At 36.0% G+C, this 19,548-nt stretch overlaps 1 protein-coding gene across 2 annotated transcripts in view; it reads left to right on the plus strand.

Moving 5' to 3' along the window:
• The first annotated feature begins 662 nt into the window (after positions 1–662).
• QSER1 (glutamine and serine rich 1) overlaps positions 663–19,548 on the plus strand; it is a 45,206-nt gene continuing 26,320 nt past the window's right edge. The window contains exons 1-3 of one of the 2 annotated variants that reach the window (XM_082845178.1): positions 663–769; positions 1,166–1,327; positions 4,488–8,186. In XM_082845178.1, coding sequence (XP_082701304.1) covers positions 1,231–1,327; positions 4,488–8,186 — 3,796 coding nt within the window. In that variant the 5' untranslated portion in view covers positions 663–769; positions 1,166–1,230. Of the gene's footprint in view, positions 770–1,165; positions 1,328–1,460; positions 1,559–4,487; positions 8,187–19,548 lie in introns of those variants that run through there. The other variant, XM_082845177.1, reaches the window with a different exon arrangement.

Genomic DNA, 19,548 nt, shown 5'->3' on the forward strand with positions numbered 1-19,548 from the left:
TAACAGTTGTTGAAACTTAAGTGGTGGGTATACAGGTTATTCATTGTACTGTTTCAGTTTTTCTGTGGGTTTAAAATATTCAGAATAAAAATCAAGGGGAGAAAAATATCTTGTTCTGAATTACTCTCAAGATGTATAAGCTTGAAATTTTCTAGGAGAGTTATTGGGAAATAGTGTTAAGTTTCAATTCATTTGAACTGTCTATTATATTCCAGAGACTGTTAGAGGGACTTTAGAGATTATCCTATCTGGGTCCCTTATTCATACAGGTGAGGAAGTAAGTCCAACAGTAATAGAGTCACTTATTGAAATCACATGGTAAGCCAGTAGTAGCACTTGGACAGTGAATTCAGCTCTCCTATTTTCCAGGATATTGCTCTTCCCAATGTACCATGCTACCTCTTGCAGTAAAAGGACTTTGTTGTAGGTAAAGTTGAACTAAGAAAAATACTGTGTATTATTTTTCTTCCCAGTGTATCTTCAATATGTTCCCCCGCATTTTGACAGTATTGTCAGACTGTGTTTGATCTCTTGATCTGTAGGTCAGGAATTTAGTCAAAAACTTATGCTACTTTTGATAATTGCTCTCCTAGAAATTTTTTGATCATCTGGTTTGAGCTCTGTGTTTTTTGTCATTTATTTTTATCATCCTCTAGTTTAAGCTATGAAGAAGGACATCCTTCTCACTCTGAAACAGATCTCCTTCAGAGACAGACTTTTGCAGCCTCTCATCAGCTTCCTGGATATGCTGCCACACCTCACCCAACCGGTAAAAATTCTCTTATGAAATATACCACAAATCTGGGTACATTTAGTGAATAAGAAGAAAAATCAATTTTCACATGTTGGGTTACGAAAGTATACGGAACATAACAGTCTCATGGGAAATGTTAAAATGAAAATGAGATTAAAAGCTTTGTCTTTTACTGCTAGGGAATATCTGTATAATTAGTAGGGAGATCTCTTTTTCATGCATCTCTGTAGATTTTAAATTATAATTATGCTTGAGCAAATTAATATTTGTTGCTATTCATAATAAAACAGTTTAGGGTTGTAGAACTTCTGGCCTCAAATGTCAGAGATTCCTTTTTAAAATAGGATCCGGAATATCATTTTATATTAACATATATTTTTACTTTGGGATACATTTTATCTTCAAATGTAGGTCTTTCTGGAATATTTGATACTAGTGTGAACAATGCCAGCACTAACACTAAAGAATCTTCAGTGATGAATTTTCTCTCTGCTGTTGAATCCCGAACTGCTCAGGCTGCTTCTTCAGGAACTACTCTTGTACCACAATTCAGGGCCCCATCCTGGCAGACAGGTGATTCTTTGTTTTCAGAATTTTTAAGTCCTTTAAAAATATGGATAAAATTTCACTTTTGATAATCTTGTCATTATAGTAGTGTGGCTGAGAGTGATGTTAATTATTGATTTTCCAGTGAACTTTAAAACCTGGAATTTTTCACTATTTTAAGGTGGACAAAATTCAAGAAATTGTTACTAGCAGAAATTCGGTTTTAGCACTCTGATGAAAACTAGCAAGTTGAAGAAGGTAGGTAATTGTTAAAGATAAATCCTAGATATCAAATTTTTATCTAGCAATTTAAGTAGTTACTTGTTTACTTGAGAGGAGGAAAGATTAAATTTTTCCTATTTCACCTTTATAGAGGTGTAATTGACATATAAAACTGGAAGATGTTTAAGGTGTACATTGTGGTGATTTGATATACATTTACATTGTGAAAGAATCCCCACATCTGGTTAATTAACACAGCTATCACTTCACATATTTATCTTTTGTGGGGGGCGGTTGGTGAAAGATTAAATTTCATTTCTTTTAGTGACTTTGGGCTGGATAGGTGTGGTATAGTAAAAAAAAAACAATCTTGGAACTGATTTCATCATTAGAGTTATGTAAAGTTATCCTTAACTGAACAGAATAAGTCAATCTTTAATAAAAGCCATTCCAAGTTGATATATTATGTACTTTTCTTTTTAAAATTTATTTATTTACTTTTATTTTTGGCTGCGTTGGGTCTTCGTTACTGTACACGGGCTTTTTCTCTAGTTGGGGTGAGCAGGGGCTACTCTTTGTTGCAGTGCGCGGGCTTCTCATTGCGGTGGCTTCTCTTGTTGCGGAGCATGGGCTCCAGGTGTGTGGGCTTTAGTAGTTGCGGCGCACAGGCTTAGTTGCTCTGCGGCATGTGGTATCTTCCCCAGACCAGGGCTCGAACCTATGTCCCTTACACTGGCAGGCGGATTCTCAACCACTGCACCACCAGGGAAGTCCTATTATGTAGTTTTCTGTTTTATTTTTCTTATTTCATTTTTCAACTGTTCCCCCGCCCCAAAAGTGTTTGTATATACTTTTATTTTTTGCCGGATGACAGAAAGGTTAGTTTTTTTTTTTAAGGTTTCATTTTAAAGAATATATTTTTAAGTAATAGCTATAAGAAATAATATTTTACATTCTGATATAAACTCCATTAATAGAGCTTCTCAGTATGTCTTAGAAACATTTTTTCTGCTTCCAAAGAAACAATGTTTTACTGTGAAATAAAACAGTATTAAAAAACACAATAGGGGACTTCCCTGGTGGTCCAGTGGTTAAGAATCCGCCTTCCAACACAGGGGATGCAGGTTCAATCCCTGGTTGGGCAACTAAGCCCACACGCCGCAACTAGAGAGCCCACGGGCCACAACTAGAGAGAAGCCCATGTGCTGCAACGAAGATCCCGCGTGCTGCAACTAAGACCCAATGCAGCCAAATAAATATTAAAAAAATAAAACTACACAGTAGCTTCATTGTTTGCTTCCTGGAATAATTTTACATTACATGTATTGAGTTAGACTTTCTATCTCAGTTTCTATAATTACATTATTTTAAACATTAATTCTAAGCGCTGTTTTTTCCTTCAAGAGTAGCTAGATATTTTCTGTCCTTGTAATGGTAATCCTTTTTCTGTCTGCATTGCGAGGCTTGTGGGATCTCAGTTTCCTGACCAGGGATTGAACCTGGGCCCCAGCAGTGAAAGCACCGAGTCCTAACCACTGGACCGCCGGGGAATTCCCACTTTTTTGACATTTAATGGAAAGAGTTGAAAGAAGAATATTTTTGAAAAGGGCAAGAGAATCTTTTTTCCCCAATTTTTCCAAAATGAAAAAGAATCTTTTTTAAAGGAAATTCACTAAAAAATATGTAAACAGACTTAGAGAATGAACTTATGGTTACCAGGGAGGAAGAGTAGAGGGGAGGGATAGACTTGGGAGTTTGGGATTGACGTGTACACAATGGTATATTTAAAATAGATAACCAACAAGGACCTACTGTACAGCAAAGGGAACGCTGCTCAGTGTTCTGTAATAACCTAAATAGGAATAGAATTTGAAAAAGAATAGCTACATGTATATGTATAACTGAATCATTTTGTTGTACACCTGAAACTAACACAACATTGTTAATCAATGGTGCTCCAATATAAGATAAAATTTTTTTAATGTAAACAATAAAAAGGTGTATAAAATGGAAAGTGATAGTTCCTAATTACAGTCCCCCGTTTTAAAGAAGAGTTAACAGTTTGGTATTTACTCTTCTTTAATATCTTTGTACATCAAAACTGTTTTTGTATATCCACCTAAGCAATGTTTATAGCATCAGTATTATTAGGATATGCCATAATTATTTTACCAGTCTCCTCTTGATGGATATTTAGGTTGTTTCTACCTGTTATTCACAATAACTATAATGAATATCTTGTTTGAATCTTTGTGTCCACTTATTTCCATAGGGTAAATTTCTAGAAATGGAACTTTTGGATCGCATGGGTATAACATGTTTTTACTTTTGCCGTATGTGGCAAGAATGCTGTCCTGAAATGTTAATACTCTCTTCTTGACAGTGCTTTATTAATTTCTGATGAGCTTCTTTTGATAAGCATGCATCTATTGTTATGAGAAGTTGTTCATAGGAAGTCAAAACTTGAAATGCAAGGAATTTTAAAAATGCATTTATTTTGATAAAAGAAGCTGCACTATTAATCTCACTATTATTTTCAGATTTATTATGTTAAATATAGGCAGTTCAGTTTCAATTTTAATGTTATGAACATTTTAGTTTGTCCATTGGTATTTTGCATTGGGATTTCAAGGGAAATTAATCATTAGAGATTATGTACATTTTCACTGTTTTCTTAATTATCAAATGACCTTATCTGACTATATATATGTATAATCTCATATTTGTAACAATCATACATATGAATTGCTGATACCTTTGTAATTTTGTTCCTGCCTTATGAAAGCTAGCTGTTTTGAAATGTATTTTTGAAAATTCATGTGCAGAACTAATTTGTCAGGCTTTTCAGTTTTAAAGAGATTTTGATGGATTGAAGGTTATGTAAGTTTTATTAAGTCTGTATTATGAAAGCAGATACAAGTGTTTGTGCTGTAACTGCATGAGCATATTTGTTTTCTTTTCATAGGTATGCATTCCTCAGCAGCAACTGAGCTGTTTGTTACTGGACCTTTGCCAACCACTGGAGCACTTCCACCCTCTGCCCTCCCTGCTTATCAGCATCCCACCACCTTCAGCAATAGAAACTTTGCCACCACCTCACCTTTGGTGCTTCAGGATTCAACTTTTAACACTACATCCAATGGAATTTTAAATCCTCATGATCCTTTGCTGCAAATCAAGACTTCCCAGGGAACTGTTCCAACCGCTTTGGCATTTGAGCGCCTGGGCAGTTCTGCGATAAGTAACAGCATACCACCTCAGTCTTCAACATACCGCTCAGCTCAAGAGTCTGCACCCCATCTTTTACAACCTCAATTTAGTTTGTTGCCTTCAGCACTTGGAGGAGCCCAGCAAACTCCTCAAGCCTACGGTTCAACTCTCTTTACTAGTTCTACTGCTTCCATTGAAAGAGCTCTTCTTCGAGAATGTAGTGTTATTAAACACCATCAGCGGCCTTCAGGTACTCAGTCTATTCAGGCACAACTGACTGGTTCACAGCATTCCTTACACAGTTATCTATCAAATGCAAGTGTGGTTAATTTTCAGGAAACAAGCAGGCAGTCATCTTTATCCTGTAACCCAATTGGAGATTCTACTCAGGTGAGCAATGGAGGATTGCAACAGAAGACATCCCAGGTCTCAGTGGAACTTGCTCAGTCCTATTCATCTGCAATTCCATCATCAGGGTATCCTCCTTCTACTACAAAAGTAAAAAGCTGTTCTACAAAACAACCACTAACATCAGCCAAGTCCCCCAAACCTCAAAGTATAATTCCTCCTGTGCAAACACTAAGCTATTCCAAACCTTTACATAACCAGAGTTCTGTAATATCAGGCCAAGCACAAATTTATTCTACAGCGCAGCTACCAAGCCTTTTATCAGTTAGTCAGTCTCAAAATTATGGTTTAGTACAGCCACATAATGTGCCATCTATTGTTCATTCACATGTTTATAGGTCCAGCAAAGTTGAGAAGTTGCCATCTTTATATAAAACATTGACTTTTTCTGGGTCATCTCAGACTATAACTTCTGAAAATCCAACACTTAATTATTCTTCTGATCAGCAAGAGGTATTATCTTCAGTTACAAATGAGAATTACCCTGCTCAAACAAGAGATCTATCTTCAGTTAGCCAGTCTCAGAGTTACTCATCTGGTCACTCTCAGGGTTTATCACCAGTTAGTCAGACACAGGTTAGTTATTCATCTCAGTCACAAGTTTTGTCAGTTGTTAGTCCTTCAGAAAGCTATGCTTCAGGGCAGTCCCTAACATTAACAGCCCCTTCTCTTTCTTATTCTTCTGCCTCTCGGGCTCAGAATATGCCAGATTCTAGCCCAACTCAGAATTATATTTCTATGCATTCTTCCCAAAATGCTCAGACTCAAGGGTCATCATCTCCCCAGTCCCAAAAGTTTTTGCCTGTTGTCCAGTCATCATCTTTTGCGTCCTCTACTCATTGTCAGACATTACAGAATAACATACCTTCCCCTGATCCAAAGTCTTACGCTGAAAGAAAACTTGACTCAAATGTGTATACATCTTCAAAGCAAGAGGATGATTTTCCAATGCAAGAGTTACAGGTATTACAGCCGCAAGTATCTCTTGAGTCATCAACCCAAAGGCTATCTGATGGGGAAATTAATGTTCCTGAGTCAGCTTATAAGGTGTCAAAGACAGATGACAGATATTCCCAGAGCATAATCAGAAGTAATTCCCATCTTGAAGATCAAGTTGTTGGGATTGTTCTACAGGAGTCAAAAAAAGAAGAAAACATAGTTGGTTCAGTGGCACAGCTTAACCAACAAGTTGGCCAAGTCAATAATGCAGCAACCCTTGATATAAAGAAGACAACTAATTTAATGCAAACTCCACAAATAAGGTTGAATACTAAAGACCTAAACCAGCAGCATTCTCTTATACAGAAGGTACATGAAGCCAAGGTCCAGGAGCAGCATGATCAAATAATTAATGCCTCATCTCAGATTCAAATTCCAAATAATGCTTTAGGGCATGGCCATCAGGCATCTCTTCCTAATACACAGGTCCTTTTAGATTCTGCCTGTGATTTACAAATTCTTCAGCAGTCAATACTACAGGCCGGTTTAGGACAAGTAAAGGCATCTCTGCAAGTACAGCGTGTTCAAAGTCCTCAACAAATAGTACATCCTTTCCTTCAAATGGATGGTCATATTATTCAGAGCAATGGCGATCATTCTCAGCAGCAACTCCATCCTCAAAATTCTGAAATTATGAAAATGGACCTCTCTGAGTCTTCAAAACCATTACAACAACATCTAACAACAAAGGGCCATTTTAGTGAAACAAATCAACATGATTCAAAGAATCATTTTGTTTCTCTTGGATCAATATGTTTCCCAGAGGCAATGCTCCTCAGTGATGAAAGAAATATTTTATCAAATGTAGATGATATCTTAGCAGCTACAGCAGCAGCTTGTGGGGTCACACCTTCTGATTTTTCCAAGTCAACTTCAAATGAAACCATTCCTGCTGTTGAAGATGGTGATTCTAAATCTCATTTTCAGCAATCATTAGATGTCGGGCATGTGACGTCAGATTTTAACTCCATAGCAGCTACGGTAGGCAAGCCACCGAATATAAATGATATTTCCTTAAATGGAAATCAAGTTACTGTAAACCTTTCACCAGTACCTACTCTTCAGTCAAAGATGACTCTTGATCAACAGCACATTGAAACACCTGGTCAAAATAAAGCTTCTAAAGTAACTTCACCAGTGGTTGGGCCGGGTCATGAAGTCCAGGAGCAAAGTTCTGGCCCATTCAAGAAACAGTCTGCTACCAATCATGAACCTGAAGAAGATAGCGAAGTACCTGTTGATAGTACATTAAATAATAACAGAAATCAAGAGTTTGTTTCTAGTAGTAGAAGTATAAGTGGAGAGAGTGCTACATCGGAGAGTGAATTCCCTTTAGGGGGTGATGACAGTGGTGTGTCAATGAACCCGACTAGGAGTACACTTGCACTGTTGGCCATGGCCCAACCTGGGGAGCCAATCAGCGTCAAGATTGAAGAGGAAAACCAAGATTTAATGCATTTTAACCTTCAGAAGAAGAAAACTAAAGGAAAAGGGCAAACTAAAGAGGAAGACAACAGTAATCAAAAACAGCTGAAAAGACCTGCCCAAGGCAAACGCCAGAATCCAAGGGGAACAGATATATATTTGCCGTATACTCCCCCTTCCTCGGAAAGCTGCCATGATGGTTATCAGCATCAAGAAAAAATGAGACAGAAGATCAAAGAAGTAGAGGAAAAACAGCCAGAAGTCAAAACCGGATTCATTGCCTCTTTCTTAGATTTTCTGAAATCTGGGCCCAAGCAGCAGTTTTCCACTCTTGCTGTACGAATGCCTAACAGGACTAGACGACCAGGAACCCAGACTGTTCGTACATTTTGTCCCCCACCACTTCCAAAAGCTGCATGTGCAACACCCACACCTTTAGTGTCTGAAACTGGGGGTAATAGTCCGTCAGAAAAAGCTGATAACGAACTTAAAAACTCGGAACATTTATCTTCACTTTCTTCTGATGAAGATGATCCTGGAGTATGCAGTCGTGATATTTATAAAAGCACCTCTACTACCTTAAATACTTCGGATGCCACTTCTGATAAAAAGAAGAAAACAGGTAAAGTTTTAAAATTTAGATTCATAATTATGGCTTTCCACTTTTAATTTTTCTGGCTCTATACCAAGTTTTATGCTTTCTTAGCTTGAAGCAGGTCTGCATTTTTCAGGACAAAATGCATAGGTAGGTATCTCCTTATTAAATAAGGAGACTTATTTTTTTAAATGTTCCTTGCTTATAGGAAAGTTCTGGGTTTTAGGCTGAGTAGTTCTGGTTTTTCTCAGCTTTTTACCACATGCAACATAGTGCACTATCCAGACTATTCTAACCTGAGACATCTTGAAGTGGCTCATGGATATGAGGCATTGTACTGAGGGCCATGTTGTTATATAAACTGGCATATTTTCTTGGTATGCTAATTTTACCTAAAGATTAACATTTTACTATTAAATATGGTTATTTTATGTGCAGCTTGAAGATTAATATAATTAAGTTAAAACTTTAAAAATTTTGTGCTGGGGCTTCCCTGGTGGCACAGTGGTTGAGAGTCCGTCTGCCAATGCAGGGGACACGGGTTCGTGACCCGGTCCGGGAAGATCCCACATGCCGCGGAGCGGCTGGGCCCGTGAGCCATGGCCGCTGAGCCTACGCGTCCGGAGCCTGTGCTCCGCAACGGGAGCGGCCACAACAGTGAGAGGCCCGTGTACCGCAAAAAAAAAAAAAAAATTGTGCTGGTTCCAAAGTATATGCCCAAATCCTTGGGTGTGTGTTTCACTTTATTCTGTAGTTAAGGGAACATTTCAAGGAACTGTTTTGAGAAGCACTGCCTTATGTAAATGATTGACAAGTAGTATAAAAGTTACTATTTTAAAGAGCATGCTGAGCTTCCCTGTGGTGCAGTGGTTAGGAATCCGCCTGCCAATGCAGGAGACACGAGTTCGAGCCCTGGTCCGGGAGGACCCCACATGCTGCAGAGTAACTGGGCCCGTGTGCTACAACTACTGAGCCTGCGCTCTAGAGTCCACGAGCCACAACTACTGAGCCTGCGAGCAACAACTACTGAAGCCCGCGCGCCTAGAGCCCGTGCTTCACAACAAGAGAAGCCACCACAATGAAAAGCCTGCACACTGCAATACAGAGTAGCCCCCAGTCGCCACAACTAGAGAAAGCCCGCGCACAGCAACAAAGACCCAACAGCCAAAAATAAATACAAATAAATAAATTTGAAAAAAAAAAAGCTTTTAAAAAAAATCATGCTAAGGAAAAACATATTTATAACAATAAAATAACTACCATCTCTGTGCCAGGAACTATTAGCAATGCTGTAAGATGTGCTTTGTTATCTCCAATATACAGATGATATAACAGACTAAATGAATTTTCCAGGTCCATACAGTCAGTAAATGGAAGAGCTGAAATCCAGACTCAGGTTTATCTGGTTCTAGAATCTGTATTCCTGCCTACCTCCTTTTTTTTTTTTTTTAATAATTAATTTTTTGGCTGCATTGGGTCTTCATTGCTGCACGCGGGCTTTTCTCTAGTTGCGGTGAGCGGGGGCTACCCTTCGTTGCGCTGCATGGGCTTCTCATTGCAGTGGCTTGTCTTTGTTGCGGAGCACACCTGTGCAGGCTTCAGTAGTTGTGGCACGTGGCCTCAGTAGCTGTGGCTCGCGGGCTCTAGAGCGCAGGCTTAGTAGTTCTGGCGCACAGGCTTAGTCGCTCCATGGCATGTGGGATCTTCCCAGACTAGGACTTGAACCCGTGTTCCCTGCATTGGCAGGAGGATTCTTAACCACTGCACCACCAGGGAAGCCCCTGCCTACCTCTTTTGTATGAATAGAGTGGTGCTTTATGAGTAAAACCTTGTTTTGTGATATACTTTTCAGCTTCTCTCCAGATTTGAGACTACCTTTTTAACTACTAGAGTAATATGAAACAGCTGGTATCCCAAATACTCTATCAGCATAAATTTCTGCTAAAACATTTGTAAAGAATTCTCATTTTGTTATACAAGGAAATTAGCATAATGGAAAATCATTGTTAGATTCAAAACATTAGAGATGTGGCTAATCCTAGTAAGGTTTTACACTCTATTCCCCCAATTCAGAGTTCTTTGCAATTACTGTTATATTCCCTCCTATGTTCCTAGAGCAAACATTTTATAATCTCTGTTATAAAACATGAATGTAGAACTAGTTTCTTCCAGACAACAGTTATTATCTCATTTTTAGTTAAAAATCACCACCATCAAACTGATCCTTACTAATAGGTCTTTGAAGTTCTCCCTTTACCATCCCCATTGCCTCCTCATCTGTGAGAACTCATCATCTCTTGCTTGGACTATTGCAACAGACTTCTCATTAGAATCCTTCCCATCAGTCTCTACACCAGTCCATCCTCCGCATTGTCATCACACTTTATAAAAAAGGAAAACCAATTGTTACTTCTCTGCTTTGAAATGCTTCTTGTTGCTCCATGGGAAAAAATAATAATGTGTAAAAATTCTCCCTTTCCATGTTTCACTCTTGCTCCACCCTTTCCACTTCCCCTCTTCCGTGACAACTGAATTTCTCATTGTTCCTTGGACCTGTGAGCCCCTGTCAAAATTGTGCTCCTTTTGGGCAGGTTTTTTTCTACCTAGGCCTTCCTCTTGATTTTTTAGCCCAGCAGACACTTAGTTTTCTTTGAAGACCATCTTCAAAGTCACTTTATGGAAGTTACTCCTGGCAGAATTAGTGCTCATATCCTCTAAATTCCCACAGCCCTTAAATATTTCTGAAGGGCAGAAGTTTTAAATTGCAGCAAGGTCTAGTTTATCCAATTTTCCTTTTATGATTTGCGCTTTTTGTATCCTAAGAAATCTTCGCCTAGCCCATAGTCACAAAAATTTTCTCCTGTTTTCTTCTAGGAATTTTAGAATTTTGCATTTTACATTTAAGTCTAGGGTCCCTTTTGATTTTTTTTTTTTTTTTTGGTATAAGATATGTGGTATGGGTTGAAGTTAATTTTTTTGCACATAGAAGTCCAGCTTTTCCAACACATTTGTTGAAAAGACAGTCCTTTCTCCATTGAGTGCTTTTTGCACCTTTGTCAAAAATTAATTGTATGAATTCATATTTGTGTGAATCTATTTCTGGACTCTCAATTCTATCACATTGATCTATGTGTTTATGCTTTCACCAGTACCACACTGTCTTAATTCCTATAGCTTTACAGTAAATCTTGAATAAAATAAGGCAGTGTGAGTCTTCCAAATTTGTTCTTTTTCAAAATTGTTTTGCCTATTCTAGTTCCTTTCCATTTCCATTTAAATGTTCAAGTCAGCTGTTGGTATCTACAAAAAAATCCTTCTGGGATTTTGATTTCCTTGAATCTGTGGCAATTTGAGGAACACTAAACTGTTAACAATATATTGAGCCGTAATTCATGCACACATTTGATTTCTCTCACTAGTCTTGTGTAGTTTTTGGCATATAGATCCTGCTTTGTTAGATTTATTCCTAAGTTTTTTGGGGTGCTATTTATTGTAAGTGACACTTTCTAAAATTTTCAGATTCCAGTTATGCATTAGTAGATTATAAAAATAGTTATTTTTTATACGTTGATCTTAAATCCGCACAACTGATTTATTTTAAGACTTTTTAAATGGGAATTCCCTGGCGGTCTAGTGGTTGGGACTCCACAATTCCACTGCCAGGGGCACAGGTTCGACCCCTGGTTGGGAAACTAGGATCCCGTAAGCCATGCGCACGGCCAAAAAAAAAAATGTTTTTTAAAAATTAGATTCCATAGGATTTTCTATGTAGAAAATGATGTCATCTGCAAATAAGGATAGTTTTATTTCTTCTTTTCCAGTCTAATGCCTTTTTCATTCCTGTCTTAATATACAGGACTTCCTATACAATGTTTAATAAGAGTGCTGAGTGTGGACATCCTGAACATGTTCTTGATCTTTGGGAGAAAGAAATCAGTCTTTCACCATTAACTGTGATGTTCACTGTAGGTTTTTGTAGATGCCTTTTTTAATTGCATTAAGGAAGTTCCTTATATTTTATAGTTTGCCAACAGTTTTTATAATGAATGGAGGTTGAATTTTGTCAAATGCTTTTTCTTCATCTATTTAAGTGATCATGTAGTTTTCTTCTGTAGTCTGTCAGTATGGTGAATTACATTGATTGATAAATATATCTGTGGCCTTGCATTCTCAGGATAAACTCCACTGACTCATATATTATCTCATTTATACATTGATGGATTCAGTTTTCTAATTTTTTTGTATCTGTGTTCACAATGAATATTAGTCTGTAGTAGTATTTTTGTAATGCCTTTGTCTGGTTTTGGTATCTGGTTATTGCTGACCTCATAAGTGAGTTGGGGAGTATTCCCTTCTTCTCTGTTTTCTGCAAGAGATTGGGTAGTATTGTTTCTTCCCCAAATGTTTGGTTGAATTTGCTAGTGAAACCATCTGGACCTGGAGTTTTCTATGAATTAAATTTCTCTGACAGAACTATTCAACTAGTCTGTTTCTTCTTGACTGTGTTTTGTATCTTTGAAGGAATTGGTCCATTTCATTAAGTTGTCAAATTTATGAATATAGAGTTGTTAGTAGCATTTCCTCATTATCTTTTTAATTTCTGTAGGTCTTGTAGTGATTCCCGCTCTTACAGCCTTTTTTTTAAATAAAATATAGCCTTTTTTAAAAAAAAATTATTTATTTATTTTTGGCTGCACTGGGTCTTTGTTGGTGCACATGGGCTTTCTCTAGTTGCAGCAAGTTAGGGGCTACTCTTCACTGCGGTGCGTGGGCTTCTCATTGCAGTGGCTTCTTGTGTTGCGGAGCACGGGCTCTAGGTATGCGGGCTTCGGTAGTTGTGGCACGCAGGCTCAGTATTGTAGCACATGGGTCCCACTCTTACAGTCTTGATGTTGGTCATTTGTATCTTCTCTCTTCATCTTCGTTAGTCTGGATAGAAGTTTATTAATTTTATTGATCTCTTCAAAAGACCAGCTTTTAGTTTCATCGATTTTTCTCCTTTGTTGACAGTTTCACTGATTTCTGCTATTTTCATTAATTCCTTTTTCTGTTTGATTTTGGTTTATTATGTGCTAGTATTTTTTTTTCTAGTTTCATATGGTAGAAGCCTAAATTGCTGATTTCAGACCTCTATTCTTTTCTGCTTTAAGCATTTAATGTTACAAACTTCTCTCTAAGCCCTGCTTTAGCTATATCCCACAGATTTTATTTTTATTATTTGTTTTTATTTTCTTTTGTTCTAAAAGTTTTAAAAATTCCACTTGGTGCTTTCTTTTTGATCTATGAGTTATTTAGAATCATATTTTAAGATATTCAAATATTTGGGAATTTTCCAGACATCTGTCCTTTATTGATTTCTACTTTGTGTAATTTCAATTCTTTAAAATTTTTAAGGTTAGCTTTATAGCCCAGAATATGGTTGATCTTGATAAATGTTCCAGTGCACTTTAAAAGAATGTGTATTCTGCTGTTGTGTGGATTGTTGTATAAATGTCAATTAGATCAAGTTGGTTGTTAGTGCTGTTCAGATTCTTCTCCTTGCTGGTTATCTGTTTACTTGTTCTGTCAATTACTGCGAGAGGATTTCCAAAGCTTCCAAGTATGCTTGTAGATTTGTCTGTTTTGCTTTTCATTTCTATCTGTTATTGCTTTGTGTATTTTGACCTCTGTTTTTAGATATGTACACGGTTAGGATTGTTAAGTCTTAGCGAATTGACCCTTTTATCAGTATATAATATCCTTCTTTTTCCTTGGTAATAATCTTTATTCTGAAGTCTACTTTGTCTGTTATCAATGTAGCCACTCCAGGTTTCTTTTGATGAATTGCATGTATATCTTTTTCCATCCTTTACCTTTAACCTATCTGTGACGTTATATTTAATGTGGGTATTTTGTAGACAGTATATAGTTCAGTTTTGTGTTTTTAAAAAACTCTAATCTCATAATCTCTCAGCTAGAATGTTTAGACCATTTAAATTTAATGTAATTATTGATATAGTTCAATCTTCCATTTTATCATTTTCTGTTTCCCCCCTTTTTTGTTCCTGTCTCCTCTTTCCTATCTTTAAAAAAAAAAATTATTTGAACTTTTTTACTATTTTATTTTTAAATTTATCTCTTTTTTTTTTGGCTGTATCCTTTTGTATTATGTTTTTAGTGGTTGATATAGTGATTACAATCCACTTAGTTAATATTTTTGCTACTTAAAATGTAAAAACCTAAAAACCATAGAGATCTCTTTACCCTTGCCCTTATGTTATATATATTTGTCCTGTATATTACCTCTACATACATTGAAAACCCTGATAGAGAAGTAATTTTTGCTTTCAACAGTCATATATATTCTAAATAACTTAACAGGAGCAGAATAGTCTATTGTATTTACCCAGATATTTATAATTGCTGTTGCACTTCCTTTATTCCTGATGTTCCAGGTTTCCCTCTGGTATCATTTCCTTTCAACACAAAGAAGTTTTCCACTTTTAAGACTTTTTCTTTGATTTTCAGGATTGTAATTATTTGTCTGGATAAGGTTTATCCTGTTTGGAGTTCATTGAGCTTTTTGAATCTATAAAATGTATCTCTTTTTCCAAATTAGAGAAGTTTGGGGACGTTATTTTTTTCTGCACCAATCTCTCTCCTATGGGACTCCAATGACATAAATGTAAAATATTTTTATATTGTTACTCAGGTTCCTGAGGTTCTGTTTATTTCTTTTTCAATCTTTTTTCCCCCTCTGTTCTTCAGATTGTATAATTTCTATTGGTCTGTCTTCAAGTTCATTGACTTTTTTGCCTTCTCAATTCTGCTACTGAGCCTATCCAGTGAATTTTTTATTTCAGATGTTTTTTTCAATTCTAAAATTTATATTTGGTTCTTTTTTCTAGTTCCAGTGTCTCTGCTGAGAACTTACATATTTCCATTCATTTCAAAAGTATGTTCATCTTACCCCAGGGAGCCATGGTTATGATAGCTGCCTTCAAGTCTTTGATAATTTTAACATCTGAGTCACCTTAGAGTGGCATCTGCCAATTATCTTTTCCCTTTGAAGTTTGGTCACATTTTTCTGGTTCTTAATATATTGAGCAGTCTTGGATTATATCCTGGACATTTTGAGTACAATACTAAGGCTCTGGGTTCTATTAAAATCCTCTGCAGAATGTTGATTTGTTTTGTTTTAGCAGGCAGTCAGACCATAAGTTCTGTCTCATCTTTGAGTGATGGTCTGAAGTTAGTTCAGTTTTCAAAGCCTTTGCTCTGGTGCTTTGGATCTGTCGGAGCAGTTAGTGTGGAACTTGGGTGGATGGTAGACTGTTATAGTTTAGATCTCAAAGACTTTGCTATACTAGTTTGGGTATATTCTGCATATGTGCAGTTTAGGCATGAAACTAAGATTTGTGTAGGTTCATGCACAGAACTAGAGGATACCACTCTCCAGTTCTCTCTTCCCTGGGAATTTGCCTACATGCCCAGCTCTTAGGGTTCCCTTTCCCAGACATTTGGCTAGAAATCTGGAATTTTCCTTGGATTTTTTTTAGCTGCTTATGCTTTAACACAATTCTGTACAACTAGGACTGCCCTTGGGGCAGCACACTGAGAGAAGAGAAAAAAGGACAGGGAATCCTCCTACATGTTTTTCCCCAACTTTATTGAGATATAATTGACATACAACATTTTCTACTCTCTTCATGCCATAGGAGCCCATGCCCCATCCAGGTGCCTCTGGTACACCAAAAAGACAGGTCTTCCGTTCGGGTTTAAGATGTCAGGTTTACTGCCTTTGCGTTGCAGCTCTGTGACTTGGGTTGCCCTTGGGGCAGGGCTGGGAGAGAGAAAGAGAAGAAAAAAGAAATGACAGTGGCCCCCCACATTCTTACTTCGCATGGGGCTCCTTTCCCCACTCCTCTGTCCAGAAAGACAGATTTTCTTGGAGTTTTTGTTGTCTGTGTCCTGTGTAGTTCTGCATAAGGGCCACCCTCTAGTCAATGCTAGGTGATAAGAGAGGAAGGAAAGTGAGGAAACACCTCTATATAAAGATTATTTCAGTTTGGGCTTCCCTCCCCAGTCTGCCTGCAGTTACTAACTTTGCAGAGTCTTCAGGTAGTTGCATTTTATGTTTTGTCCAGAGTTTTTATTTGTAATAAGTAGGTCTAGTGGACTTAACTTCATCTTGGTTGGCACCAGAAGCCTTTCATGAATTTTTAAAAATTTGTCTTACAGGTTACAGTCGTTATTTCTGATGCTCAAACTGTCCTGTAATGGGACGGTAGGAGCCCCTTCAATGTTTTGAGATTTTGATTGTGATTACATTGAATTCATAAATTAATTTTAAGGGAGAATTGTTAATCTTTACAATATTGTCTTCTCATCCACTTATGGAATGTAGTGTTTTTCTACTTATTCAGATCTTATTTTATGTCTTTTAATATCTTATCATTTTTTTCCACATATTCTATATTATAGTATCTAAAAAATACTAGTTTTACTAGTATTTTAAATATAATTTTCCCCATAGTGTTCTCTCATTGGTTACTGATAATATATGGCAATGATTGATTTCTGTGTCTCCATCATGTGTTTGGCATTTTTGTTGCATTTCTATTTTAACAGTTTTTCCACCTGATTCTCTTGCCCTCTTAAGTAGATGATTATATCTTCTAAAAATAATGGTAATTTATGTTTCTTTTTTTTTTTTTTTTTGGTAACTTATCTTATTGGCTCAGGCCTCTGTTGTTTAATAGTAGCAATGATAGCAAGCATCCTGGCCTCCTTCTTGATATTTAGTAAAATATGTAGTGTTTGACTATGAAATGTATTTGTCAGTTTCTAGTATACCATACTCTTTAAGAAGATATCCTTATGTTTTGAAGTTCTTAAGATTATTTTAAAATTAACAATGAGCATTGAATTTTGTCAGATGCCTTTTTGAGCTGGTTCTGGTAAATCTGCTTTCTTTTACCCCCACATTCATCTACTACTTGATTTCTTAATGCTAAACCTCTTTTTAAAAATTTCTACCATGAACTCTGCTTGGTCATGATGAATTGCTTTAGTCCACTGTAAGATTTAAGTTGCTAGTATTTTATTTGGGATTTTTAGACCTAGATTCATAAATGAAGTGAATGTATCGTATTTTTTGTCTTAATCTTGTTCATTTTTGTATTCAGGAATATGCTGACCTTACAAATTGAATTAGGAAAGTTTTTATATTTGTTTAAATTTTAAAAAGCTTATATATAATTGGGATTTCTAAGAATATATCTGGAACTCTCTAGTTTTTTCCTGATAGTTTGATCTATCTGGGCCAATTTGAATGGCATATTTTCTAGTAAAATCATCTCTTTCATTTAGATTTTAAAATTTGTTGTTATAAAGTTGTACATACTATTACCTTATAAGTTTGTAGTCTCCTCTGTTTCTGTAGGTATGTTCTTTCTTGTTCCAAGTGATTATTTGAATCTTTTTCCTTATCAATCTATGGAAGATTTGCCTATTTAATGGTTCTTTTCAAAGAACCAATGTACTTTTCTTTTTTTTTTTTTCTCTCTTATCATTTTTTACTCACTTTTTCTTAATTTCTGCTTTTATCAGTTCTTTTTCCCTATCTTCCCTGGGTTGAATATTCTCTTTCTGGCTAGTTTGTTATTTGTTTGCTGTCTAATGAATGGCATTAAAGTTGTATGTTTCCTTTTTTTTTTCACTACACTCTGGCTCTATTCCTCTGGTTTCAATTTTTAATGCTCTCACTGTCCTTTCTAAATGGTTTGTCGTTTCATTTGATTTCCTTTTAACCCAAGAGTTATTAAGAATAGTGGGGTCTTGCCTGTTTCCCAGTAGATTTTTGGTTTTTTGGTTGTTTTTGGTATTCCTTTAATACTAACTTATGGCCCTGTTGTATTGTGGTCAAAGGAATATGGCTTAAGTAATGTCTACATTTTGAAATTTGTGGAAATTTTGTTACTAGCTTGGTAAATGGTCAATTTTTATAAATATCCCATGATATCTATTAGATTTTATTTGTAATATTGTTCAAGTCCTTTATATCTTTTTATTTTTTGTGTAATGTAATAAATGATATTAGGTTATTTAACAAAATGTATATGTACATGTTGCAAGTAAATGATAGGTCTGGAATTTGCCTTAAACTATCCCAGCAAATATAAAAGAGGTGACAGAAAGATAAATTTATCAAAATGTTTGTGGTTGTTACAGTTGGGTTATGGTATCTGAGGGTTTGTATAGTCTTATGTATGTTTTAAATCTTTAATAAAAAGGTTTTTTAAAATCCTCCCTATCCTTATTTGTTTTTAGATTGCTTCATCTGTTGATCCCTGAAAAGGGTGTGTTAAAGTATCCAACTATGTTTTATTGTTTTTCTAATACTGTGTAGTTGTTTTTTTTGTGTGTGTGTGTAGTTGTTTTGAATCCATGTAATTGGGTGTTTGAAATTTTACTACAGTTAAATTTCCTTTTATCATAATAAAATCTCTTTTTCACATATAATTTCCCATTTTGGTTTTTAATATTGCCATACTAATCTTATTGTTAGCATTTTTAGTATATTTTCCATATCTCTTCTTTCAGAACATTTTTTTCTTGTGAGATATAACTCACATATGGAAATATGATACACATAAGAAAAACACACAGAAAATTCCCATAAATTTGAAAATGCAGATATTAGTTAAGACATATTCCCTGACCACAATGCAGTAATTTCATAAAAAAATAGCAGAAAGGAAAAAAGAGACAAATAAAAGTAAGTTTTTCTTTCTAAAACTTCTAAATAACTTCTGCTAACTTCTAAATAACTCATGGCTTTAAAAGGAAACCAAAGCTGAAATGACAACTCACTTAGGACAGTGGAGCATCATATTTTGGAACCAAGGGGATGTGCCAGGAATGTGTGGGGCAAAGAAGAAAATTTATGGTGTTAAATGCTACTCGTTAGAAAGCAAGAAAGTTCAAAAATAAATTGAGTGTTAAAGTAAATCCAGCTCATAATCTGTAGAACTAACCACTGTCTGAGTTGGATGGTAATCACCTCCTTGCTTTTCTTTTATAAATTTTACCACCTGTGTATGTATCCCTGTACTTTTGTTTGGCCCATTTTAAAACTTCTCATAAAGAGCATCATACAGTATTGATAAGTTTTTCCTTCCGCTAATTTGGAAGCTATTCTTTTTATAAAATATTTCCTTAACTTTTTATTATGGAAATTTCAAACATAAAGTTACAAAGGTTGGTATAATTAAACCGATCTATGAATCACTCAGTTTCAGTAATCATCAATACATGGTCAGTCTTATTTCATTCTTATCTTTACCTACCCTCTCACCCCCCCCCCCGATGATTTTGATGAAATATTTCTGTTCTTTACCTGGAGATA

The sequence above is a fragment of the Leucopleurus acutus genome, assembly GCF_964270905.1.
Source record: "Leucopleurus acutus genome assembly, chromosome: 8".
Lineage (NCBI taxonomy): Eukaryota > Metazoa > Chordata > Mammalia > Artiodactyla > Delphinidae > Leucopleurus > Leucopleurus acutus.